At 43.5% G+C, this 27,787-nt stretch overlaps 1 protein-coding gene across 1 annotated transcript; it reads right to left on the bottom strand.

Annotated features, from left to right (window-relative positions):
• Window positions 1-1,776: 1,776 nt before the first annotated feature.
• On the bottom strand, window positions 1,777-27,787 carry LOC142917640 (uncharacterized). Its single transcript, XM_076062159.1, has 9 exons — window positions 27,360-27,787; window positions 24,972-25,043; window positions 23,581-23,656; window positions 22,843-22,977; window positions 18,993-19,103; window positions 15,526-15,627; window positions 4,709-4,782; window positions 2,709-3,027; window positions 1,777-2,371 (listed from the first exon to the last, which is right to left on the bottom strand). Exons 1-9 carry the CDS (start codon window positions 27,426-27,428, stop codon window positions 1,836-1,838), a joined length of 1,494 nt encoding a protein of 497 aa, XP_075918274.1. The 5' UTR covers window positions 27,429-27,787; the 3' UTR covers window positions 1,777-1,835.

Below are 27,787 nucleotides of genomic sequence, written 5' to 3'. Positions count from 1 at the left end.
CTCAATCAGCAGATGCAGGGTGGTGGAGTCAATATCATGGAAGCGGAAGAACACCTGAAGGCTTTTCAAAAAAAGCTACCGTTATGGAAACGACGAACAGAGAACAATAACTTCGCAAACTTCCCGCTTCTGGACGACTGTGCAAGTAAGATCGAAGATGTGTCTGGAATCGGAGATATTTCTGTATCCACGGAACTGAAGCAAACAATTGCCACGCACTTAGATGAGCTTGCAAAGTCTCTCGACGGATATTTCCCTACAAGAGAGTCATATCCAGCATGGGTGAGACAGCCGTTCACGTTTGCTGTTGAAACAGCAGATGTCAATGATGAATTCCTCGACGAAATCATTGAAATTCAGCAGAGCCAGGTTCAACAGCAACTCTTCAGAACAACAACGCTCTCAACGTTTTGGTGTCGACAAATGAACAAGTATCCAGTTATTGCTAAGAAAGCCCTGGATTTTTTTATACCATTTGTTACAACATATCTTTGTGAGCAATCCTTTTCGAGGATGCTGGACATAAAAACGAAGAAAAGGAACAGACTTTGCTGTGAAAATGACATGAGAGTGGCACTTGTCAAGGTGAAGCCACGCATATCTGAACTGATCTCTCAAAGGCAACAGCAGAAGTCACATTGATTTCCAGGTAATGTAATTTGTTGTGAGTTTATGCATTGTGTTGGTTTTATTCTTTGAACAAGGTAATGTTCATGCACGGCTCATTTTGTGTACCAGTAAAAAACATATCTATGTCTTGAATTTGAAAAAAATCACATTTTATTTTTCACTAAAGAGGGGTTCGGTGAATGCGCATATGAAACTGGTGGGGTTCGGTACCTCCAACAAGGTTAAGAACCACTGCCCTAGAACCATAGCTGGCTGCATGAATTACTCCACAACAACAGAAGCATCGGTCGGAGTATCAAATTTTTCAATGCACCTTTAAGATCAGCATGCTAAATCAAAATACAGGAAATGCTTTGCAGCGTCATCCGGAGCGAAACATTTTATTTTATTTTATGCCAATGAATAGCAGTGGCAGCTAGGGGTGTACAACTCCTCTAGAGCAGTTTTGAGAGAAGATCTCATTGGTAGCGATTCAAGTTGCAGTTTATTGGAAATAGCATTCCAGACTCTGGGGGCATCAATAGTAAAAGGCCCTTCCTCCAGTTTTTGTACGGCAATCCAGTTTGTTTTTTGTGTAGAGTAGCACCATGGCACTGATGTGTGGGTGTGCAGTGCAACTGATTTGCACAATGTGGAAATACAGTACAACTATTGTTATTTGTAACTGTCTTATCTATGCAGTTAGACCTATTTGTCATTCCTGCCTTCAAATTGGCAGCTTCTATTATCTGCAATTTTGCTGATTATAAGAGGGTGGGTGGACCAGCAGATGGGTGAAAAACTTTTATATTATCGGTGATATCCACATATATGCGGAAAGCCATGGACTGTGCTGCAGACCAATTACAGTCCAAAGCAAGGGAACAGTGTGCCATTCGGAAATTTCAAACAGTACCCCTTCCTTTAATGCAAATTTAACTGGCTGGCAAGGCTCAGCTTGTCCATTATGGTTACATGGGTGTCAGATAATTGGAAACAAATATTTGGAGTTGAAACATCTGAAGACGGAATAACTACGTTTTGAGATGTATCTTTAATGTAACATCTTTTCTTAGCTTCATTTTTTTAGATAAAGGTTATCAGTGCATGTGGTAGATAAAACAATATTATCTGTGATATCCATGTTAAATAACTAAGAGGAGCTGCTTGGCAATTTGATCCTGTTTATTATTTTCCACAGATAAATTATGAAACCTATATCCATTTTAATCGCTGTTAACAGGCTCAATAGTGAGGACCCCAGACCACACCCATAGAGCAACATGCAGAGGTTCAGAGAAGTGAGCATAAAATGTGTGCAGATGCTCATTGTTGTCAGCATTGAAAAATAACAGAACCCGTTTATCATAGTCCAAGCCAACACCGATTCTGCGAGGATGTTCACCCACTTCGAGCTCCGTGCTATGCTGGTCGTGCCAGGCCTTGTATTTGTTCTCGTGTTTCCATAAACACCAGGACCTGCTGTTAAATCCCATCAGGCATGCACTGTCTTGTTCTTTACGTAGAATACTCTTGTAAGAGACACCAACACGAAGGTTTTCCACGTCCCCCACATTCACCACCCAGAAGTGGCATCCTTCAGAGAAACTCTCAGATGACAGCACCTGTGACCAGTATTTGAATCGATCTGGATGATCAGGTTTTTTTGGAGGGCTCTTGAGCCATACCGCTGTCTTGCCATCATTTGAGATGTTAAGTTTTTGATGTGCCGTGTTTCGATTAAGAGTTGGAGAGCATTTAACTGCAAAGAAGCCAGTGAAACATGTCAACAGACATTCACAACCAGAGTTCAGTTTATCAATCCAAGATATAAAACGCCTAGTTTTCAGTAAAAAAAAATGAGACGGAAGCATGGATCATATTGTTAAATTATTGCAATTTAAACAATTACTTAATGTTTATACTTTACAATACAATTGCCCCAATTATTAGATTAAAAACTATTTTATACTTATTTTAGCTGTAATGCATACTTAAACGATACCTAGCGGCAACATCTCTGCCTTTAGTAGTGACATCCATGATTAACTAAGAAAAGTTTCAGAGTGAGGCCCAGTTAATCATCAGATCCCACATACCGGCAGAGTCAAGCAGGGTCTGCAGCTGCGTTTGCTTGTTCTGTCCTGCACGGATCACCTCCAGGAGCCCCTGGCACATCTCTTCACGCTCACCAATAAAATAATTGAGTATAAAGATTGCACGTGCTGAGATGTCAGTAATTTCATACACCTTCCAGTACACGCTTACGTGAATGTTGTATTTTTTATCCATCTCGTACAAGAAATAGAAGGTGTTTTCAGAGATGGATTTATACACTTCTGGCAGCAACTCATGGAACTGCCGCCAAACCTCAGCATTACTGGACTTCATTCTCTTCTCGATGAGCATTAGTGGTTCCTGTCCACACGGGAAAGAAGCCACAATGGGAAGTGTTTAATGGTATTAAGAAGGTTGTAGATTTTACTCTTACATTATTTAACATCATTCCTCCAGATTTGCTAAAATAGAGTGTTACATATTGGGTGCATATTATTGAAAGACTTACATTTCTGCAAAGGGATCAATGGCCCTGCCATTGTAATCTGGAATTTTCTCTCATAGTTTAAGACTACCAAGGCATTGAGCTTTATTTTTGCAGGATCCCAATTGTTATAAAGATGACAACTGACTTTCCAAAGGTATTATTTTACAGTTTCACTGCTTACTAAACATCTTCCTTTGACCATTTTCAGTTCCCCAGTGCCAATACTCTATGAACGTATGTATCTACAGCATGATGCATACTTATAGTGGTTCTGATTAGAGCTAAGATATCCAGTTATTTCATGGAATATATTAAATTTGTTTGGAGTACTCTGCCAGTTATGGATTGATTATGTGAATTGGCTTACGCAAATAAAAGTTGGAAAACACACATCTCACCTCTGGTCCCATAATTTCTGTTGGATGGGAGGTGACGTAGGAGCTTAGTGAAGTACATTGCATCATTAGCCACATCACAGAGTGGAGCTTGTATGGAAATTTACAGTAAGCATAGAACATTCGTCTAACGGTCCATCCACATGCCAACGTTGGCTCAGCATTGAATGTATACTGGGTTTCTATCTTCGGGAGGCAGTAAGTGGAGCAGCTGCTATTTTTTAATGGCCAAAGCAATTGACCACAAAAAAGTAGTCAATTACAAATTACAGTTAATGGATCAATTTAATTGATTAATCATTCCAGCTATAGCTGCGATTGAAATGTGTGACAGTTTTTGGTCAATCGATTGTAAATAGATCATGCCAATTACTTTTATTGTATGAGTAAATGTATTTTTTAAGACAATGGAAAATATATTGCGATTGGCAATAAATTGCTATTGTGCTATTTGATGAGGATGATCTGTATTCATAGCTTCAATTCCACAGCATCTCAAAGCAACTTAAAATACAGTGAAATACAAAACAGTGAAAATAGAGCAAAATACAGAGTAAGAAAAATAGATGAAAATTATACAAAAGATCCATGGCAGAAGAACATGACAGTGAGCACCACAAATACAATAGGGCAACATTCAGACAACAGAGAGTCCCAGGGAAGTCTTGAAAAACATGATGGGAAATACTTTGGCCAGCTTAGGCTGACCATTGTAACACCCTACCCAATCACCACCACAAACCACAACCCACACCATCACACCAGAAGTAGGGATAAGATAGTTTTGGGAGAGTCTACATTCACAATTAGACAGTTGAAGACTCCACGAGAGTACATGAGTTAATCTTCTTTGGTTCTTTCGGTAAAGTCACGTAGAATGAGAAAAAAAAAAAATTCTCACGACGTTTCGGCCACAACACAAGTGGCCTTCTTCAGGTGAAAGGAACAGACCTGTCGGGACGACAGAGAAGTCCACTTGTGTTGTGAGAATTTTATTGTTTTATTTTATTATTATTTTATTCTCATTCTACGTGACTTTACCGAAAGAACCAAAGAAGATGAATCCTTGCAGTCATGAAAGCTTTAAATCGAAAAGTACATGAGTTCCTGTGATACAATGTCATGGGAGCCAGGGCCCAGCATATGCTGCTTGACTTACCTCAAGGACATCCTTGGGCACTTTCACACTAAGAAGAGGCACAGTCTCCGTCCCTTTGCCAGAATCACCTGTTCCTGTACAAGAAGACGTGACACATGTCCACTCAGTAGCATCTACTGAAAGCATTGCTAATGATCCTGGGAGCACAATGTATGAGTTCTGCTGTTATGACTATGGTATTATGGGAGTGTGTCTAAAAGTGAACCTGCTCGGTTCGGAAGTAAACTACAACACGTGGAGTTAAAAATATTGCAAGGCACGTGATCATAGTGCCGGTACAGGTGTGATTTTATAGGATAGTGTTATCAGTTAATATATACCTACTGAATCAACTGGACAGTAATTATTTTGTTTTACATTAATGAATCTGTTGTGCATGATGCAAGTTATTATTAGCAACCAAGTATTGCGACTAAAACATATTTTTTCCGATATCTTTTTTGGATTAGATCGCGTAAATATAAATGTGCTGTTAAGCCCACCACCACCCGACACAGCCAATTAGTAAGGTTAGTTTGGTAAACAAAACTAGAGGGATAGATGTAAAGCCATCACTTGTGAGCAACGCATGTGCGAAGTCCATGGGGGGGGGGGGGCGGGGGGGTTAAGAAATGCATATAAATTACAATGGGTATCCATTACTGGTTGGATTATTCATATGGCACTGCACATTATGCATGCACATTGTTCTTGTACATCCAGACATTTGTGTACAGGAAAATAACAGTAACTGTTATCTGCTCACAGGTTTTCCCCATCGACTTATGATGACCTTATAGTCATGCAGTTAAACAGTGCATTACTTGTGTAGTGACTGGGAATGTCACTACGCGGTGCCGGGCCTGCGAGGCCACGGCGGAAGATGCACCGTCATCGTGCACACCCCGGACACGGGGTGCAGTACCGACCCTAGTGGTGTTTTGGGAGAGCGCTGGCTAGCACGATGGCACCATGCGCAGCGTGCGTTGCGGGCTCCTACTTGAGGAAGTGAGAGAGTGTCAGCTCAGCCTGGGTTACATCGGGTGATGATACCCTGGCCGTGCGTGCCCATCGCAGTGTTTGAGCGGGAACGGGCGCTTCACGCACTTCTTCGCCCGCCACATTTGAATTTGGCGCCAACTTTTCAACGGGTGCGACGCAGCAACCGGGTGCCATTTTGCCCTCGAGTGTGACACAGCTACCGGGCGCCATTTTACGTGTGACGCAGCAACCGGGCGCCATTTTAAGTGCGATGCAGCAACCGGGCGCCATTGACTCTACCGCAGCGATGCCGCCGAGTGCTGCTTGTGGAGCGCCCACACCAGTCGTCAACTCCAGCTCCTTCAAACTTCGGCGCCTGCCTCTTGTTCGCCCATTCACCGAAGCTGGGGGTGATTGGACGTCTTTCCAGAGCCGGTTCAAAGCGGCTTACGCCTTGATCGGATGGCCTATGGACGAGGCACTCGAGGTACTTCCGACGGCATTAGATGACGATTCCTTGGCCGCCTTCAATTCAATTCCGGCTTCATATAGGGCGACGCTCCCTCTGGCGTACGCTCAAGTGGCCGCAATTTTTGAGCCGCCCTCAAGCGCTCGCTGGAAGTTCTTGCTGCGGAGGCGAGGCCGAGACACCTCTCACCTTGCGTAGCACCTTGCTGGCACTGGGTTGGGCAGCCTATCCCAACATGGACCAGGTGGCGCTCAACTCCCTGGCTTTGGAGCGGCTGCTCTCCCTTGTACGGGAGCTCGGCGTCGTCTTGGCCATTATGGAGGAAGCGGACATTTCTTCTCTTAAGGTGGCGCAAGGTATCCAGGCCCACCTTGGCCTGCGGCAGTGGCCCAGTGTGGCAGCGTGTGCTGGGGACCTGGGTCCAGTGGAGGTCATCACGCCACACAAAGGTGATCGTCTCGCCGCCTTCACTGCACGCGACCAGCGCTGCAGGGGTGCTGGTGAGCGTCGGCCGGAGCAGCGGTGGCGAGCGAGGGCTCCTCTCTCACGGGGGCCAGACCCACCAAGTGCATCCGCTGTGGCCAGCCCGGCCACATTGCCATGGGCTGCCGCAACACCCCTGGAGCCTTCGGCGGGACCTCAATGCTCTCCGCCTCCACATCAGCGTCATCATAAAAGCAACAGGTGAGTCATGGCACATCAGCCACTCGGCCACTCCCCTCACCTCACACATCTTGCGGGGATCAGGTTCAGATTCACCGGGGCACCACTAGCATTCATCATCCTCCAGATGTGCGCTCGCTGTCGGTCGCTGGGTGGCCAAAGGCAGTACACCAGTGGGATGCGCTCACGCATCGGATTGTAGCAGCCGCAGCAGGTTCCTCCGCGGTCGTTGGACAATTGAGGGAGTAGAGGTTCATATTTTGGTGGATACGGGTGTTTCAGCCACCATTATATCCGAAATGATGTTTGGCCTTTTGCCACATAGTGTTGGTAAGCTGAGTCTTGTAAAAGGGGCTTGCGTTGCCACAAGTCGAGGCAGTTTGGGAATATTGGGTCACATTATCGGCTTGATTAGAATTGGCGACATTGAATTGGAAGGCCCTGTCCTGGTCTCAAAGACGTTGGCCGTGCAATGCCTCTTAGGCACGGATTTCTTGGACAGAATGCCCCCCAAAATACTAATCGACCAAGGTTGTAGGAGTTGCCATCGGGCCGTCAATTTAACTTTTTACACTCCCCTACCTTGTTGACTCTTGCCGCCAGTGTACGGCTTTGGCTAGAGATTCCATAAAGATTCCACCTGGTTCCCAAATGTTGGTACCCCTGAGATTGCGCAAACCCCTGCAATTGCAAAGGCCTGAGGCGGGAGTTCTTTTAACTCCCTCTAATTACTTTTCGCGGACTTCCTCTATGGTGGGTGCCCTGACGGTCGTGTCGAAGGACCAGGAACCCTTTTTGCAGGTTTTGAACGGAGGTCGTTCGCACGTAGTTATGCAGGCCAGTACCGTTTTGGCGCATGTGATCCATGCTCAGTCAGCAGTAGACGCCACGCCAGCTGATGGGTTGGTGGCAGGCGTAGTCGAGGAGGACAATTCGAACGACTCCAGGCTTTGCCAGGAAAATTAGCTCTTATCCACCGAAGAGCGACAGCAGCTTTGGGCGTTTATTGAATTATTTAGCGATGTTTTTAGCCATAGTAAATTCAATATTGGACGCACGTCCCTTCTGTCCCATCACATTTACACGGGAAATTCCCCCCCTATTCAGTTGAACTCCCATCGCCTTAGCCCCAGAGAGAAATATCATGTCCGCTTTGTGATTGATGAGATGTTGGTGGCAGACATCACCTCTCCCTCTAATAGCCCTTGGTGAGCCCCCATAGTGTTGGTCAGAAAACGGGATGAGGGTCTCCAATTCTGCGTTGATTTCCATAAATTAAATAAAATTTTGGTAGCAGATGCCTACCCGCTTCCCCGCATGGACGATTCGCTTGACGCCCTCTCAGGTGCGTGGTTCTTTTCGACTCTAGATTTGCTTTCGGGCTTCTGGCAGTTGACATTGGACGAGGACGCCAAACCGAAAACAACGTTCAGCACACCCTAGGGGCTGTTCCAATTCAATCAACTTCCTATGGGCCTCCACTTGGCCGCAACTACTCTCCAACGCCTCATGGAGATGGTCTTGGTGGGATTACAGTGGGACTCCGGTCTGATATATCTGGACGACATTATCGTTTTCAGCCGCACGTTTGACGAACATTTGCAGCGTCTAGAATCGGTCTTCGTCAAAGTGTGTGCTGCTACCCTTCAATTCAAACCACAAAAGTGTAATTTGCTGCAGTCTTCCGTAAAGTATTTGGGCCATATGGTTAGCATGTCAGGAGTCACTACAGATCCAGAGAAAACTGCTTGTGTCCATGCGTGGCCGACCCCCACATCTGTCGCAGAGGTTTGCAGTTTTGTGGGCTTTGCCTCATATTACCGTCGCTTTGTACAGGATTTTGCAATTATCACGAAGCCAGGCCACGCGCTGTTTGCTAAAGGCCAAAAATTCCATTGGGGCAAAGAGGAGGAAGCGTTCATCGCGCCTTGGGATTCCCTGGCTGATGCGCTCCCCCCCCCCCCCCCCCCTGGATTATCCCGACTTCTCCCTGCCCTCTGTCCTAGACACTGATGCCAGCGACATGGGCATAGGGGCTATACTTTCCCAGGTGGTCGACGGCGCCGAAAGAGTTGTGGCATATGCAGTCGCGTGTTGTCCTCCGTGGAACAACGTTATTGTGTGACCCACAGGGAGATGCTTGCCAGTGTACTTCATCCAGTTGTATAGGCCCTACTTGTATGGCAGGCAGTTCACCGTACGGACGGACCATGCTGCCTTACAATGTTCCTTGCGCATAGATCAACCCTCAGGTTAGCTGTCGCTGGCTTGAGGTGCTGCAGGAGTATGCGTTTGACATCATTCACAGGAAGGGGGCACAGCACGGAAATGCGAACACCTTATCTAGGTTGCCACAAGACAGTAGGTGTACATGCATGACTGGCTCGAGTCGTTGCAGGGCTCCAGTTGACTCCATGCCACAGTTGGTGGCGATGGCCGACACGGCTCCTCTTCGAGGTGTGGCGCTGGCCACGAATTGTGGCCTAGGTCTACCTCGCGATGAATGGTCTCGCCTTCAGATTGAGGATACGTCTGTTGAATTTTCAGCGCAGGGTTAAATCTGGCAACCATTACTATACCACGACAACCAACGCGCCCGTTGCCCTGTATGACTGCCTCCTTATGCGTTGGAACTCGAAGCTAGAGAGATACTGTGTTGTGGTGCCCACAGTCCTCCAAGGGAAACTGACTCGTGTAATTCATGAGAAATTGATGCACCAAGGGACCCACAAAACCTTCTTGACTGTTAAGCAGGACCTACTACTGGCCGGGCATGGAAAGCGACGTGACACTATTTATTAAAGGCTGCCAGGATTGCACACTTCAGAAGCCACCGGCTGTGCATGATCGGCCCCCGCTGCAGTCCATACAGGTTTCTCGCGTCAACGAACTTGTGGCCCTTGACATTTTAGGCCCATTCCCAACTTCTCAACGAGGCCACAAGTTTCTGTTGGTCGGGGTCAAATACCTCAACGCTGGCTTATGGTGTGGCCCTTACAAGATCAGTTGGCCTCGTCAATCACCGATGGCTTTTTGCACGGCAACGTTTAATATAAGGGTGCACCTGAGCAACTTCTGACCGACCAGGGTCGGAATTTTTCTTCTCGACTGCTCAGGGAGGTCTGTGACCTCCTCGGTACAAAGAAAATCCGTACCTCGCCCTACCACCCTCAAACCGATGGGATGGGGGAGCGTTTAAATCGTACCCTCACGTCCATGCTGTACCACCAAGTGAACGCGACCCAGTCAGAATGGGACCTGTTTATTCCGGGCATCCTCGCCGCGTATAGGTTGGCCCTTCATGCCTCAATGGGTTTTTCACCCTTTTATTTGATGTATGGGAGGGAGACCGAACCCCCGATGCACGTGCAAATGGATTGTTCATCCATCTAGGTTGAAGAGATATGTATTGCCCTGTCCTGTAGATTAATCCCAATTCCGGAGCGGCCGGTGCCTGATGCGTCCGACAAACCTGGCCATCCTGGCCGGGATGCTGGGCAGCATAAGCTTTCCGTCTGTCCACCCACAGAACCCCTCCGAGTAGTTTCCGAGGAGTGGCCTGCTTCCCCGTTGGGAGTGAAACCAACATCAGAGAACGCACCGCCCGCTCACAAATCGGATGCTACCTGTGGGAGCGGACCGGTGGCACATACACAGTCCAGAGGTGCTCTTTTCCGCTGAGCACCTCTGGGCCTTTGGGCCCATTGTCATCAGACGCCAGCCATCACTGACGTGGTCGGCACCTTGGACCGAGGGATGGAAGCCTTCCTTGCACTTGCCGTTCTGCCTTAAACACCCTTGATGTTCCCCCACAGACGGCCCTGCCTTCGCACCTCCATTGACATTGTTATTATTGTTAGAATTGTTCTTGTTGATGTTTCTGGCTGTTTGCTATTGACCCCGATATGTGTTGGGTTCAGTATAGTTAGCAGCCGGGACGGCTGATTTTTTTTATGGGGAGGGGTGATGCAGAGGAGTATTGTGAGCAGCGATAAGGGGGCGAACAGAGGGAAGTGTGAAGCGGGTTGTTAGTCAAAGATGACGTCATGTCACGGGTGGTGTAAGAGGTACCTTCGGGAACAAAGGTGGGTCCGAGCTAGGGGGAGGAGCCACCAAAGGGGTACTTAAGGGGGACCCCATGACGAAGGCGTAGTCGTTGTGGGGAGCCAGGGCAAGGATCGGCTGCAAGAGGTCTCTCCCTCTTCATCGCCGGGCGGTGTTGGCTAAACCCCCGTCCCAGGCAGATGGGTGGGAGAGCCAAGGGAATAGCCGAGTGTAAGGCTCCGAGTATTCAGTAAGGATCGGCTGAGAAGGAGGGTTTCTCTCTCCTCGGCGCCAGGCGATGTTGAATGAACCCCCGCTCTCGCCAGACGAGTGAGAGAGCCCCAAAAGGATAGCCGAGGGAAGGACAAGATAGTGTTCGGGGGTCCGGGATAAGGACCAAATTAGAGAGCACCTACCTCTGGTGTGAGTTTATAGTGTTGAATGTGTAATGAGAGAGCGCCATCTAAGGAACGACGAGGGTTAATTGCATAGTCACTGCTGGGTAACTAATATCCGATCAGAAGGATGGGTTCCATCTGGGCCAAAGGGCGGAGCTTGTGGGTTTGTACAGGAACCATCGGGAAGGTTCCACGAGGGGGCATGGCTTGAGGCGGAGCTTAGCTCCGCCGAGAGCAATATAAGGAGAGACAGTGAGTGGAATCTTGGTCAGGTGGGGAGCCTGGAGTCCGGACTGCATCATCGCCTACCTCTACTCGCCACCGGCCACGTGGCGGGCTCTGCCAGTGAAGCCTTCTCTCCTCTCAATGCGCCGCCAGCCAGCGGCGAGCGTGGAGAGAGAGAGAGAGACACGCCACACGCCACGATGGTGGAAGAGGGAGAGTGCGCGTCACGGCAGTAGAGAGAGAGAGGGAAGCCATCCGGATGGAGAGAGCAGAGCTGTGCAGACATTCTGTTAAATAAAAGCCACCAATCCAGAGTCGTCATGGAAGTCGTTTATTACAAATGTAACAGTGTTAATAAACGGCAACAGCCCTTACAGCATTCCTCGTCTCCACGTGGTTCTACGACCCAACACTTGGATCACAGTATCAATGTACATTACATTGTAGAGTAGCATTGTACGGGTGGAAGATAAATTTATGTCGAGGTTGCTGAACCAGTGAACGGTTGCAGGAATAGCCTGATGATTATCTGAAATCCTACAAGTGTATTTTAAAAGCAGGTAGTGCCAGACTATGTGCTCCAAGGTTTGAGATTTGTGTCTGCTATCACACTGCGTGCTATTCTTAAATTTTCAGTGCATAATATAGCTACATCTGCCATATGATGTTCCGATTCAATTAAATACAGACAATTTTTTGCAGGGCAAATTGTAATTGGTAGTTTCTTCTGTGGACTCAGTGATTCCATGCTAGTTAAGAACTTCGGCAGTGTTGCAGGTTACTCACTCCCGGGACTCAAAGTTGAATGAGGGCACTTTGAGAGCTTATGCTCGATCTCAAATTGGGTTCCAGGATCTTAATCTATACTTTGTAAGGTTCTGAAGGTCCTATTGAATAGGTAATTTGGGTGTTGCCGTAAAGCATATGTAGAGGAGAGAAATATGCGGTGCACGCAGTTAAGCGGATGCAACGGAGGGCAAACAGGTGTGTGCTTTGCAGAATGAGGTTTGCACAGACAAACCGCCAGTAATTAAGGGGAGAAGCGGGTGCAACCGAGGTCGAACAGATGCTACACTGTGACCGGAGGTTGACACCTAGGAGATGGGATATGGGGGGTGATGATAAGAGATTAATGGGATAATTGGCGCCGGCCTGGCGGCAGCTAAAGTGTAAGCACGTGAGGACTCGGGATGAGCAGGGGGATATACTGTAAGCGGGAGTGTTTGTGAACGAGGGGAGTTGTTGCCGGGAACCAAGAGTGAAGACATCTCGCCACTGCCGCTCTAGCCATCAATGGGACCTTAACCTTCACGCCGTCGCCAGGCGGGTGTTGGCTGAACCCCCTGCCCGGGACAGACGGGTGAGCAGGTCTGAGGGAGCATAGGTGAGGGCAGCGGTGGAGATGCGAAGTTGCTGTGTGCAGAGTCGTTGACTGTGGAGCTACTGTGTGCAGAGTCGCTGAGTTCGAAGACGCTGTGTGCGGAGTCATTGAGTGTGAAGACGGTGTGTGCAGAGTCGCTGAGTGCGAAGTCACTGTGTACAGAGTCGCTGAGTGCGACGTCACTGTGTGCGGAGTCGCTGAGAGCAGAGCTGCTGAGTGCAGGATAAGTAACGTGCAGAATAAATAAGAGAGCGGGGAGAAGTTAAGTATATGTGACCGTACAGATAGTTATAGGAGTGCCAATAACTGGCGCAAAAACAGGTGAATAAAGTGTAAGCAAGGGACTTTTTACAACGTGTCGATGTGAGTATTTTTTTAAGACACTACACATGTATAGTTGCGTGATATTTTGTGTTTTTGAAATATTTAGGTGGAAGTCTGGTGACATTTTGTTGAAGTTAGTTATGTTGAAGAGTCTTGTGAAGCATGAACAAGGAAACATTGAAACAAATCAACACCATATAATTATTATACGAACATAGTGGTGTCTATGTGGAGATGCATCCCATTCATAACACTATGTAAGACAATTTTTGTTCCTGGGTAGTAAGTGTTATTTCGTAATTGCTGATGCCTAAAAAGTATAGAAAATGCCTATTATTCCGCACAAACTTTGCTTTTGTGACCAGGACAGTGATATTTAGAAATGTACCTATTTTCAATGAGAATACGGGCTAATGTGTATTTTTGTTCACATAAAGTCAGAAAAAAACAACATATGAATCAAAATTACATGTATTTATAGTAAAGCAAGACAACAATTACTACAAAATATTTAGAAGAGAGTAGTTTTTCGAGATTCATGATTATACTGTAAATAAATTTCACGAATCAGCCTACAAATTAAGTCTCCCATCATGTTCTCATTATACTGTCCTTGTTAGCGGGATTCAAAGTCAAGTATATCCTGGTGGAAGCGCTCAACTTGCTCCTCCGAGTACGCTCCCATGTTCTCCTTATATTTAACAAGATGAGCATCAAGGATATGGACTTTGAGGGACATCCTACAGCCCATTGTGCCGTAGTTCTTCACCAGAGTCTAAACCAGCTCCACATAGTTTTCGACCTTGTAATTGCCCAGCAAGCCACGAACCACTACGACAAAGCTGTTCCAAGCCGCTTTCTCCTTACTAGTGAGCTTCTTGGGGAATTCATTGCACTCCAGGATCTTCTTTATTTGTGGTCCTACGAAGATACCGGCTTTGACCTTTGCCTCATACAGCTTAGGGAAGAAGTCTTGAAGGTACTTGAAGGCTGCCAACTCCTTATCTACAGCTCTGACAAATTGTTTCATAAGGCCCAATTTGATGTGCAGTGGTGGCATCAGCACCTTCCGGGGGTCCATCAGTGGCTCCCACTTGACGTTGTTCTGCGACTTGCACACTTTCATCCAACAAGTTCCACTGCTTGAGCCTAGACGTCAAAAGGTCGGCATTGGACTTGGTGAGACCAAGATCTCTGATCAAGTCGTTGAGGTATCTTTCGTTGGGGTAGTATGGGTTTCTCTCCTCAGCTCCACCTCTGAAATTGTCATCTGGATCTACAACATCTACCTCGCTCTCTTACTTGCTGCTCTGTTCTCAAGACCGCTGCTCTCTGTCCGGAGGAGTGGGTACGGGGAGCTCATGGCAGTGTGGAACCGGGGCGATGGATGAAGGAAGGTCCGGATATTTGGAAGGGTCCACTATGCAGAAGTAGCAGTTGCTTGAGTGGTCAGTGGATTTTACGCGTGACTAATGTGTAAGAGATTCTCACAACATTTTTCATATATGATATATTTTTTCAATAAAATCGAAAACTGTAAAACATTATAATTTTTTTACAATTTATAAAAAAAATAACAAATGTAATAACTTAAATTTCCGAGCAATAATTGTCCATCTTATCTTCCAGAGTTTTTTTGTATTGCTCGCAGGTGAAATGAGGTGCCCAGGGTTTGTCTTGATCCCCAACAGGCATGCCAAAATATGCCTTGTAGGCCTCACACATCTTAGCAGATGCTTCCACAGAGCACTTTTTTGCTCTTGTCTTGATAAATTGGCCGCAGACATAGCAAAATGCGTCTGCTGGATTCTTGCAGCCTCTTGATGCCATCTCAGAAAAATGCAGATATGTATTCACTTAGGCCACTGGAACTAAACTGAACTAGTGGTCTCAAGGCTTCTATTTATATTACTGGAAAGTTCTAGAATGTTCTAGAAGTTACTCCAAGTTTACTCAGCACTGAATCTATCAATAATGTTCTGGAAAATTTCAAAATATCACTGTCCTGGTCACAAAAGCAAAGTGTATGGAGGCATAAGCAATTTGGAAATAACACTTAATACCAAGGGGAATAAAAATGTTATACAGTGTAATTGTTGACTAGAATCTTAAGTGAATATTTTGCATGATTCAAATGCTGCTCAATAACATTGTAATAAGCAGGATTACTGCTTAGTCTTATCTTGGACATTGCCCATTTCCCTTCAAGTTTTTGTGATGTGCACTGGGAAGTCTTCCAATTAATCTACAGCCCTGATTTGTTGTCTCATGAATCACAGCTGGGCCACTCGTGGAAGAATTCGTCTCATTATTAAACAATGAAAATTACGTAAAATGCTGTAATGTTTCTTACCAAAGGGGTATAAGCATTTCTTCTTCCGATAAATCAATAAGGCCACCACCACCACCAGAAGCATGAAGGTCCCAATTCCAGCAGGAATTGCAATGTTTTTTTCTGCAGGCAGCAAAAGGCAGAGGATAAACATTCAGCATATATATTGACATATACAATTAAATGCCAAGGCTATTGCATAACACCCTCTGAAATAATGTTACATCGACACCAGTGCCTATGCTTTTATATCAGTGCATCAACAAATTTAAATTTGGGAGCAATGTTGTCTAGTAACATGTATTTAAGTAGCAAACTTGGGGGATGGTTTATAAGTGTAGTCTCATCAGCAGTGTGGCCAATTAAACAAATGCCAGACAGCTAGATGTTGTAGGCAAGAGCTATCCACAAACATTGTTATAACTGGTCAGTTCCACACTACATTAGCTTTGCTGTAGTGATCTGCTTCATGAAGTACATATGCACAAGCAAGCCTGATGGATCAAAGTATATATTATTTTTAACATGCTGTGGTGGGAAACAAGAGACATGGTAGCAAGATTTGTTGTTGTACTTTGAATCTATGCAACCCCTCTTCAGCAACCCCCCACTAACCAGCATAGTACGGTTTTATAATATAACACCCATGATCCACATATGTTGAACTTATTGCGCACTTTGTGTCTTGGCTTGGATTTGTGTCTCTGTGCTGTCTCTGCCTGTGTATGGGCCTTGTTGCTTCCGAGTGGGTGCTGTCGATCCCCACTACCTCATGCTGATTTGTCCCATTGTGTGCTGCCGCCCCCCACTCTGCTCCATGCATACCTCATGCTAATGTTGTTCCATTGTCTCTCAGCCTTACCTTCGCTGCCTATTTAAGGCGACTTTACTGTGTGCTTGTCTCTGTGCTGGTTCGCTCTTCTTGGATGTCTGTGTGTGTGTGTGTGCGGTCTGTATTTTGAGTTTCATACTTAACTTTCAATTTAGCAATCTTTGAAATAACGTGGTCAACCGGACTATGCGTTAATTGTGTTTTGACCGACCGTCTGTGTTGCTTTACATGGTTCCAAAAATTTTGCTAAACCCTGTTTGTCTGGTATGCTTCTCTCTCTGTGTCCCCTGTTGTATCTGTGTCAGTTCCCCCTACTTGGGTGTCTGTATATACATCTGAGGTTATGTGTTTCCCCTCTCTCCTAAATTTAGCTCTTCTGTACCTGATGATGGCTGCTTGTGTTGCAACCGAAACGTCGTACACTATTATGCTATTTTATTATTTCTTATTTATAAGTGACTTTACCGAAAAAAACAAAGAGTAATTCCTGCAGTCACGAAAGCTTCAAATTAAGTCTGAATTTTGGTTTCGTTTGTCGATTACACACAATCCACAAAAAAATACGAAAACATATTTTTACAATTGTGCAAGAACACAGAATAACCTGATTTTAACTCCAATGGGATCTTCAGAATGGTGCCTTGCAGTGTGAAAAACACTGTGCTTGATTTTTTTTATTATTTCAGATTGTACGGTTAAGTAATTGAATTCATATCTATGTAGCCATAATATTCGAAATGTTTTACCCGCGCTGAGCTCTTTTGAGAAACTGCATGGATTGTCTGAACTGCAAAACGCAAGTTGGAAGGAGGATCACCTCCAAACCATCCACCTGCAACCATTTGCGCTTGGGGTATACAATCCACAATCTTGGCTATGCTGGCTCATTATTATGACAAACATAGCATGAGCACTTCATCAGAAAATCAACCAGTTTAATACTTGAAGCACAGTAGATTGACATAGGAATGGGGGAGCAAAGGTGGTGCAGTGGTTTGCGCAATGTCCCATGACCCTGGCAATGCGAGTTTGTTACCAGCCACGGCAAGCATCACTGCCATCTGAACTGGTCCTGTCCAGATCCAGTAAATATTCAGAAATTCTAATCACAATAGATAGTCGCGTGTTATAAAATAAATGTCTTGACATCTTTGTCTAGGTTGATGTACTATTGATGTACCACCTAGATTAATGTACCATTGCTAAGTTTTTTCCACCTGTTGTCATTCTGAATAATTGTCCTCCCATTCTTTCTCTTTCATGTATCTGAATGAATAGCAACTCACAAATCTCTAAATTAATTAGTCTAAATTAATTAGCTATGAATAGCCTTCAGTTGATGGGCAGTGGATTTCTTTAAAGCATGTTTTGCATTTTTAGAGGTCATTGGTTCACTATATGATCGACGTTTCTGCAATTGCATGCCATGGTCTTCAATTTGTACTTGTGAAAGTAGTAGTGCTGATCTACCATGATTTACATTCTTCTGGTTTAATGTAAACTACTGTTTTTAAGGAAGATGAAATCTCTTTTTAGAGGGATCAGCAATCCGATGCTTCTTAATCATACTAGTATTCACACAAATCTTTCGCCATTTATTTGATGTGCTGAAACTCAAATATAAAGGCTTTGACTTGCACGATCTCAAGCAGTAGTTTAATATATTTCTCGAGCTTTTTAGATGGGCAGGTTAGGATTGATTAAATTCAGCTGTAATCATGAGTATTTATTTGCTGTTTGCAGACATCTATAAGAGACATGTTCTATAGCACAGAGAGCCAGAGTAAAATAGTTAACTTTATTTTGCTGGTGACAATCCTCATTGTAATGTTTAAGATGTTCGTTGGTGTGGTACCTCTTAGCCCAAAGAGGAGCGCAGAGTGTTGTGTAAAGTATACTTGTGTGTGCATGTCTGATTCACAACTAGCGTGAAATCAGTCAGCACAACTCAGTATAACTGCGTCATCGACAGTCGTTTTGATATCCAGAATTGCATGTGACAACAATGGCATGGGTCAACTTGTGCAGTGGAAAAGTATCTCATGCCACGCTGCCATGGCATGGCCCCAGCATAGCTCGGATGTGCAAATATAAAACAGGTATAAGATGAATGTGTAGTGTAAGCACATCTGCTCTCCAACTAGTGTCTGTAAGTTTCTCGATAAGGTTACATTTTTTCATCAATCTTCAATGGTAGATCTGGTTTCGATCAACAGTACCCCCAAAATATTTTAGCAATGGCTGATTATAGACTTCCTTGCTGCAAATAGACATTTGGTTCAGCAATTACTAGCTAATTGTTCCAATGGAATGCTGTAGCCATGGTCTTGTATGGAGTTGCCAATGTCTGAAATATTCACGGTTTGGTCCTTGGTGAAGGAAGAGACTTCACACATGTGTAGTAAGGGAAATATCATGTGTATACATTTCTCCGATGTGTGTGGCATGTCAGTTAATAAATGCATAATAATGGGGCAAGTACGAAGCTCTGCCTGGTACCTTAATACTCGAAACAGCCCGACTGACAAGATTTCAATGACGTCCAAGATGTGTAAATTCTTTACCATTTGCAAGTTTGTGCATTTCCTGATGCCAATCGCTCTTAATTGAATATCTTGGTATCAGAGGCGATAGAGACGAATATGAAATTTCTCACCTGTGTTTGATGTAACTCCACAAGGCTGTGAAGGATGAGGCCGACTGTATCCATCCTTACACTGACACGCAGTGTCACTAGTGACAGTACAGTCCTGTTGAACATCTTCATCTACACATCAGAGAACAAAAGGAAACTTAGTTTAATTGCAGTACTGTACTGTTTCTTCTTTGGTTCTTTCGGTAAAGTCACGTAGAATGAGAATAAAATAATAAATTGATAATATAAAATAACACAATGATATTATTTTATCAATTTATTATTTTATTCTCATTCTACGTGACTTTACCGAAAGAACCAAAGAAGATGCATCCTTGCAGTCACGAAAGCTTTAAATCGAAATTTATACTGTACTGTTTGTTTAATGTACAAAATGTTGGTCTTGGCAACATGTCCCAAGTAGCTATAACTTTAGCATAGTGTACATTACAATTTGGTAATACGATGGAACTTGTATAATATTTGATGGCTTGGAGAACAGGGTAATTGATAAACGAATCTTTGTTGTAACTTGCTGATCCGCCCCTCCTAGACATCTGTGAAAAGGAACTTCAAAGCTAATCGGATTCCTTCAGTGGAAATTAAGATTCTGATTCGAATGTATGGATGAGAGGAGCTATTCTTTGTTCATTATAATCACAGTGGGTCACATTTACCTGTAGCATGGCATTCGATAATGCATGCCTCACCGCAGGTCAACTCAAACAATTATTGGAATTATAACCGAGGCGACATGAGGTGAGTTTATCTAATCTCGTCTCACCTGTGGCGATATGTGTATAAGAAAAAAAGATGATAAAAAATAATTTATCCGCGTGACATTGCCTGTAATCTGCCAGCATTTCATTGTTTTAATGGAGATAGTGGCTTAGTAGATGCTGCCATGGACCCTATTGACTGATATTCTGGACATTTTAGGTGAGTTGTGACTAACAAGGACATATTAATCTCAACTCTAAAATAGGAAGTGATAAGGCTTCCAGTGACATCATCTGTGTATATGATTTCTCTCTCAAGATTCCTGTGCGTGTGTTAATCCTTCTTTAATGGTTTAATTTTAGCTTTTCGTATTTTTAAATAATTTTCCTGTTCTTTGGTTCTTTCGGTAAAGTCACGTAGAATGAGAATAAAATAATAAATTGATAAAATAAAATAACACAATAATATTCTCACGACGTTTCGGCCACAACACAAGCGGCCTTCATCAGGTGAAGGGACGAGACTGTCTGGTAGGACAGCGCAGGAGTGAAAGAGCCACGTTCAGATCACGACCTTTAAGCTGTGTGAGAGGAAACAAAGCGCCTTGACAAAGGAATTAGCATATAATTTAGCATTGAAATGGCTGAGTGATTAGCTTGTGACTGGTCACAGAAATAGCTATGTTAAAAGTTAAAGCAAACATATCCGCAGAGGCACCCCTTGATAAAGGAATTAGCATAGAATTTAGCATTGAAATAGCTAAGTTAAAGCATACACATCCGCAGAGGCACCCCTTGACAAAGGAATTAGCATAGAATTTAGCATTGAAATAGCTGAGTGATTAGCTTGTAACTGGTCACAGAAATAGCTACGTTAAAGTCAGAGCATACACATTCACCGAGGCACTTAGTACAAATCAAACAGGAGAATTTAGCATTGAAATAACTAGGCGAATTTAGCATTGAAATAACTGAGTGATTAGCTAGTGACTGGCCACAGAAATGACTATGTTGAAGTCAAGGCCACCACATCTGAGCTATTCACAGTACTATATAGTGAACCAATAAAAAAAATATATAAATTACCTTAATGTTATCAATAAACTCTATATTCTACAATCAGCTAAGCTACCAACAATAAGTCGTTATATATCACAATGCTATATGTCAAAAAAATGGGTGGATTCTTACCCTCAACTTTAGCACCACGGATAGCTACGGGCCCCGTTCAGACGGATGAGTTCATCCATGGTCGGAACAGAGGAGGGGGAGAGAGACAGCTGCGAGGCGCTATTATACTCCATGTTGTAAACCATACCATTAACCGTGGTGTGAGAGGTATTAAGAGTCAATGCTGGGGAAAGAGCTGCGGTCTGAAGGTCATCGTAAAATACAATTAATTAAGAACAGAAATGGTTTAAAACATCTTTCCAATGGTTACTAAGCCAGAATCCATCTTCTCGGTTGAAATTGTCTCTGTGCTTGTATATGTGAATGGCCTCATGAACGAATCTCTCATGGTAGCTGGTTGGTTTGCAAAGAACCTCCGTCTTGGAGAAGTCAATGTCATGTGAGCCCACTGAATTATAACAGTGATCTGCCACGGCAGAGGAGTTCGTCCTACCGTGTTTCAAGTCTGCTTTATGTTCACGGATGCAGTCCGAGATATGTCGTTTGGTTTCTCCAATGTAGCTACTACCACAGAGGCACTTTAGTTTGTAAACGCCCGGGTACTGTATGTCTGGAACAGCATCTTTTACAGATGGAACTAAATCACGGATTTTATGTACTGTGTTGAATCGGACCTGGATCTTGTGTTTATTCAGGATTTTGGAGATCTTTTTAGTGACCCCTGCAATGTAGGGTAAGGTGATGGTTTTGAGTGGCTCCACAAGAGGATCCTTCTTCATGACTGGAGTGATGGCTTTGCGGATTGTGTAGTCGGAGTAACCATTAGCCCTGAGAGCCTGGTGTACGTGCTTGAGTTCACTGGTAATGTGTTCCTGGTCGGAAATGCATTGGGCTCTATGGTATAGAGTCTTGATGAGGGAGTTCTTCTGGGATGGATGGTAGTGGGAATTCGGTTTCAAGTAAGCATCTGTATGGGTAGCTTTCCTGTAGACAGAGTGGCTCATTGAACCATCATGTCTCCTTTTAATTAAGACATATTATTATTTTATTCTCATTCTACGTGACTTTACCGAAAGAACCAAAGAAGATTAATCATTGCAGTCACGAAAGCTTTAAATCGAAATTTTCCTGTTCTTAGACAATCCTACATTACCAACTTAAGATACATTTCCACTTTGTGTATTGCCTTTTCAATTGCTGCAACTTCTGGAGATAATTGGTGTAAAACTCGACAGGCCATCTTGTCGCCATGCTGGCCCGCCGTGCAACCGGAAAGTGCCAGCTCCAACTGCCTGTGCCATCATCAGTCTTCTTCATTCAAGCAGCTTAATATCTTGACAGACATATTTTTTTACTATTTAAGATGGAGGACCTTTCTCATGAATTTCGTGATATAATGGTCATATGTAGCAACAAGATGGATACCACCCTGCTCAAGTTGAGATTAAATATCAGCTCCAAGATTAGAGCCCACTGTCTGCACATTTCTTCAAACTCCAACCCCAGCCAATTGTGGAGTAAAGCGAGTCCCACTTGGAGTGTTGTGACTCCATGAAATAACTTCAGATTGTTTTTGCTCAGCCCACCTTTCTCATGAATCGACCCTTGTCATCTATGGTCTATTCACAGATGGAATCTTGGGTGCAGCCTATCAAGCAATATGGTTTCAACCAATCTCAGATTTCACAGACCTTTATATTCTTATTACAATGTTTTACCACCACAATACACTTTCAACCGAATTGCAAGGTGATCCAACGCACTTTCTCATCGATTTAGTTGTTTTAATTAACATAGAGTGATTTTTGCTGTGGTTTTCACACCTGATGATGATTGCTTGTGTTGCAGTCGAAACGTCGTGAGAATTTAATTGTTTTAAATTTTTATTATTTTATTGTTTCCCTTCTACGTGACTTTACCAAAACAACCAAGAATATAGAGTGATTTATTAACTTTTTATGCATGCATCTCCACACTCAGATGACATACACACATACGACCTACTGATGTGGAACTCTTACAGAGAATATTGCAGGTACTGCACTTTTTGCATTGAGGATCACGGTTTGCAATGTCCATGTAGCTCTTCCCTGGCATACAAGATGTGCAGAAAGATTGGTCGCCATCGGAAAAGCAGTCATCAAGCCACATGTTTCCTGTAAAATGGACAAGTTAAAGTAATTATGGGGTCCGAAAATAACGTGTTTGATTAAATATTACATCTCAATACGTTTTACTACAAACACGTTATTCAATCTGTATGCATTTCTAATTGATGTTTATCCAAAACATCCATTTCTGCCTTTTAATGTGACGCTATGGTCTGCTGTAGTAAATTATGTCACAGGGTATTTCATTTGAGCAAAGAAAAAAGGCATGTCAGATTTTTTTTGCTTTTTACTAGGTAAGGCCCACTAAGCTATTTTTCAGAAGCGACCTGGTTACAAATGATAGTTTATCGTACGGACATTTATAGCAGCCAAATACTCTCTATGGGCATTAACACACAGCTGAGTACTGAACAGCTGATTCAAAATAACCTCGCCCATTGGTAATGGTGATCAACTTTGGCCTTCCCAGCTATATTAATGCTCTGTTGCAAGCATTGTCATAATTTAAATGTGGTATTCTTTGCAAATACAATCATCAATCGCTTATATTGTCTACATGAAAAACACACACTCTACAAACTAACATTTGACCACATAGGGCAGTGGATGCATTGTTAGTCACAATGTGTTACTGCTTTGCTTGGTTACCTGCAGGACAGAGGTGGCAGCAAAACCCTTTCACTGCTCTGTATTGTCCTTTATCTTCGCATTCATTATACTCAACCTTAACATAAAATTAAAGTAGAACAAGAGTTAGGGCACAGCTACGTGTAAGCAACAATGACTCAATAATACAGGTAACGATTCACTCTACTCCATATCCCCTGCGATTCTACTTATTATCGTGATTCAAGATCAATTCAATATATTTTTGTCTTGCCTGTTAAGCCTCGTCTGCTTCGCACAGTGTATCGTTTGTACTGTCTGTTGTATGTGTACTGCCTTGCTTGTACTGTCTTGTCTATACTGTATGCCTACATTTTCCAGTCTCATTTCGTTCTATTGCCCTGAAGGAAAAACGAAAAAAATAATGTATTACTTAAATAATAATACAAATATTCGACTTGAAATTTCTATTTTAAACATTATTTAAAAAGACTAATTGTGAATACCTACTCTTGACCATCAACCCCATAATTATTTGGGCTCTGTACAGTTAACATTGATATCGAGAATACGAGCATTGTTTACATTTAGGAATGACATAATTCCCCTCTCCTGATGCCGAGGGGAGATGGGTAGGTTTGGGACTCGGACACGTGCAGGTGCGACTACTGTGCTGGTTAGCCAGTCCAGATCGCCCTACATCAGTGTGCTTCATTGCAAGGCCCGCGGGCCACTCGCAGCGCCTAGTGGCCTTTAGTGCGCCCCCTGACGTGCATCCCCCGACATTACACAAATGTGAAAACACTCCCCATTGTGCTGCTGTCAACCCCAATGGTTTCAAATGTGTGGCGGCCCTCACACTGATGATGTGTTATCGGCGAAAGTGGCCCCCCCTCTGAAAATTAGTCAAGCACACTGCCCAAGAAACAGGCTGATGGAGGTTCCAGTTAGCTAAGAGAAAGTGGCAGGCCCATTCTCACAGTATTCTAAACTTGAGAAATGAGGCTAACCAAAACCTTTACTCAGAATTTGGCAAATCTATTAGATACAAAAAGGATAAAAGATTGATTAAGGGTTGCTGGGGACAAACTGTTTACTGATCTCAACTATGCTGATGATGCAGTTCCTTTTTTTTTACAGAGTACCCAGCATCATGGCCCATGTCACTGACAAGTCTTGACCAGGCAAATATTGCAATGGGCCTTCATACTTTCTGGACAAAAGCTTAACTTCAGATGATGGGCTGTGGCTCTGCATAAAAAGGTTAATGCTGCAGATATGATCATGTTGATATTGATGTTCACGTTTATTTGATGATGTTGCTAACAATTATATATCATTGTATCATGTATTATGCAACGTGTTAATATTTTATACAGATCTAATTAAGTGTAACACAAAATTATTTCTAAGGTAAGTAAATACAGTAATACCTCTGTTAACGACTCCTCTTGGAACACAGGTCCTTTATAACCAAGTCGGCTGGAGAGGGAAGCTTCACCGCCCTATTTTGCAAAAGATGAATACATATAAAGTAGAGCCTCGGAGATCGAATGCACCAGAACTCGAACAAATCGGTGTTCAAACAATATTTCCGAAAAAATTTTGCCTCGGAAACCCAACGAAATTCGGAGGTCGAACGGGCAATCACAACTTGAAAGAACCTGTATGGCTGAGACGCGTATGGCCAGCGTGCATGACGCTTGTCCAGACAAAGGTTTTACCATATGAGGCAAAAACAAACCTCTTTAGATACGTTATTAGTCAGAAAGAGCTCAAGTGACTCAGTTAGTGGCAGAGAAGAGGCACAAAAGAGAAAGAACCCCAGAAGGGCAGTTCCCCGACGTTATTATGGAAGGGGACTCCCCTTCCAAACAATAATACCACCACCACCACCTCCTCACTACCTTCCACTCAAGCCATCAACTCTCCTTACGACAGGTAAAGTGAAGTTCAATGTTAATTTATTTCATATATTTATTCATTTATTCCATTTATTTATTGTTTTTTTATGATTTTATGCATGTAATTACTGTAAACTTCGTGTAAAAATGCTTTATAATGAGATATTTCTTGTGTCTAGAACCAATTAATGTCATTTACATTAATTCTTATGGGGAAAATTAATTCAGTGTTCGAACAAATCGGTGTTCGAATGGCCTTCTGGAACGAATTAAGTTCGATCTCCGAGGTACCACTGTATATTCTGAAATCATAAGCGATTCAAAATAATGAAATTAAAAACTTACCCTGTGAACCACAGTAGAGGTTTATTGGGTTATATCACGTAAATATGTGTCGTTCACCTGCCACTGCCCAACACAACCAACTAGTAAGGGTTGTCACGTAAACAGACTCAAGAGCGTTATTAACCAGGTAAAGTCTTAACTGTGATGTCCCCATCCTACCTGCCTATGTCAGCTGTAATTTCCAATTCTCTGTGTCTCTCACTCTCTATGCCTCTCTCTAAGATCTCTCCCTTGTCCTTTGGATTGCACTATCATGCTCACATGTCCTTTGGATTGCACTCTCATGCTCACATGCCCTTTGGATTGCACTCTCATGCTCACATGTCCTTTGGATTGCACTATCATGCTCACATGTCCTTTGGATTGCACTCTCATGGTGCTAATCTCTCATTAACACTGCTGTGTGCATATGCGGACATGATACTCTTATGCGGCGACGGAAGCTCATTCACGCTAATCTCCCTCCCTAATCACTCTCTCCCTAATCTCCCCCATTAACACAACTGACGTGCTTGCGTCCGGGGGTGGAATTCTTTTCCAGCTCAGACCCCACTTGCATGCCCATCGCCACATATTAGCCTCTTGTTGTAACAGCTGTCTCGCTGGTTCAGCAGTTCCACTGCTGGATTATATTTTTTCCGCCTGAGGACGACCGCTTGTATTGCGATCGAAACGTCGTGATTTATTTTATTTTATACCTACGTGACTTTACCGAAAGAACCAAAGAGCATGGATTCCTGCAGTCACGAAAGCTTCAAATCAAGCTCAAACTCATATGCTTCCATTGTCGATGGCTTTGCTGCTGCTGCTTCTTGTAAGGGTGTGTGACAGCCTGCTATGTAGCAGTGAGATACAAAAGCAATGTGAGATCCTAATGTTTGTGATATCATGGTTTTTTTGGATTTTAAAATCGAGTCTTACTTTTTTACAGAGTTTGTTATATCAGTCATAGATATTTTATTTAACTATATATCGTGTTATCTGCCTTGTAGGTACTGGACAACTGTGAAAAAGAGCTTCATAGCTCATCGGATTCCTCCAGGATAAATACATATTCAGATTCTGTTATCCCAAGATTTATGTTTTACCCTGCATTGTGATGGTTGCAGAGCCCCAATGGTTAGGATGACATCTTAAGAGTATTCATATGTACTTTTAAAGAGAGGTGTAATGCAATTATACACAAGTGACGATATAAATATCTAGTTATTAAATAGTTTAAACATCTGAAACATTAACGGCAAGAAACAGGCTATCCGAAACTGAAGGAGCAGCCAACGAGATTAAAAGACCTCACATCGTGTATTTGTTTTTTTATATTGAAAGCAGCCCAAAATAAGTGTCAATTCTCATTGTCTGCGAAGCAACGAAGAAAAGTCACGGGTAGTTGAGAGAGAAAAGACCATTTTGGCAGCAGAAAGGATATAGCGACACTTGCCATCGGCTTTATGTCAATAGTCATCGGAGGCTTGGCAAGATGATGGGAGACAATGTTTGATAACGAAATAGATTATGAGCAGCTCAGTATGAAGCGTCTTCTCGTAGTGGGTATAAACTGTATTACACACTTACCATTGAGATGAACGTAAACAAGTTTAATCCAGAGATCAGCCCCATTGCCACCACTTGTTTTGGCTGCATCGTTCAAACTTGGTGTCAAAATGGTACTACTTGAGCACGAACCTAACGATGAATAATTAATATCGCTGTTATGTTGCTTAGCTTTAGAGATACTTGACTGTCAAATCATGCAAATACGCCTTGTGGCACTTGAACATTTCTATAGAAGAAACCCCAGCTGGCTCACCAGTGGCTATGAGTATAAAACACTTAACTATTAAACACTGTTAATGTCTCTCAAAAGTACATGTAGATGAAGATGAATGTACCGTGCCTAGACTAACGACACCCAGCAATCTCGAAACACGGCGACCGCAGCTCCTTTTAGAATTTCCTCATTCCGTGCTTTGCATTGTCGCTTCAGAGGAGTGGTCAAACTG

Source organism: Petromyzon marinus, chromosome 1, assembly GCF_048934315.1.
Source record: "Petromyzon marinus isolate PM22_M1 ecotype Great Lakes invasive population chromosome 1, UKy_Petmar_22M1.pri1.0, whole genome shotgun sequence".
Lineage (NCBI taxonomy): Eukaryota > Metazoa > Chordata > Hyperoartia > Petromyzontiformes > Petromyzontidae > Petromyzon > Petromyzon marinus.
The sequence above is the reverse complement of the archived record's forward strand: the minus strand, read 5'-3'. Positions and strand labels throughout refer to the sequence as shown.

Coding starts and splice junctions, on each gene's coding strand:
- LOC142917640 (XM_076062159.1), bottom strand. CDS start 27,428: ATGCAGCCAAAACAAGTGGTGGCAATGGGGCTGATCTCTGGATTAAAC. Junction 15,628..18,992: donor TGGAGTTACATCAAACACAG/GTGAGAAATTTC, acceptor TGCTGCCTGCAG/AAAAAAACATTGCAATTCCT. Junction 4,783..15,525: donor GAAATGCTTATACCCCTTTG/GTAAGAAACATT, acceptor CTTCTTGTACAG/GAACAGGTGATTCTGGCAAA.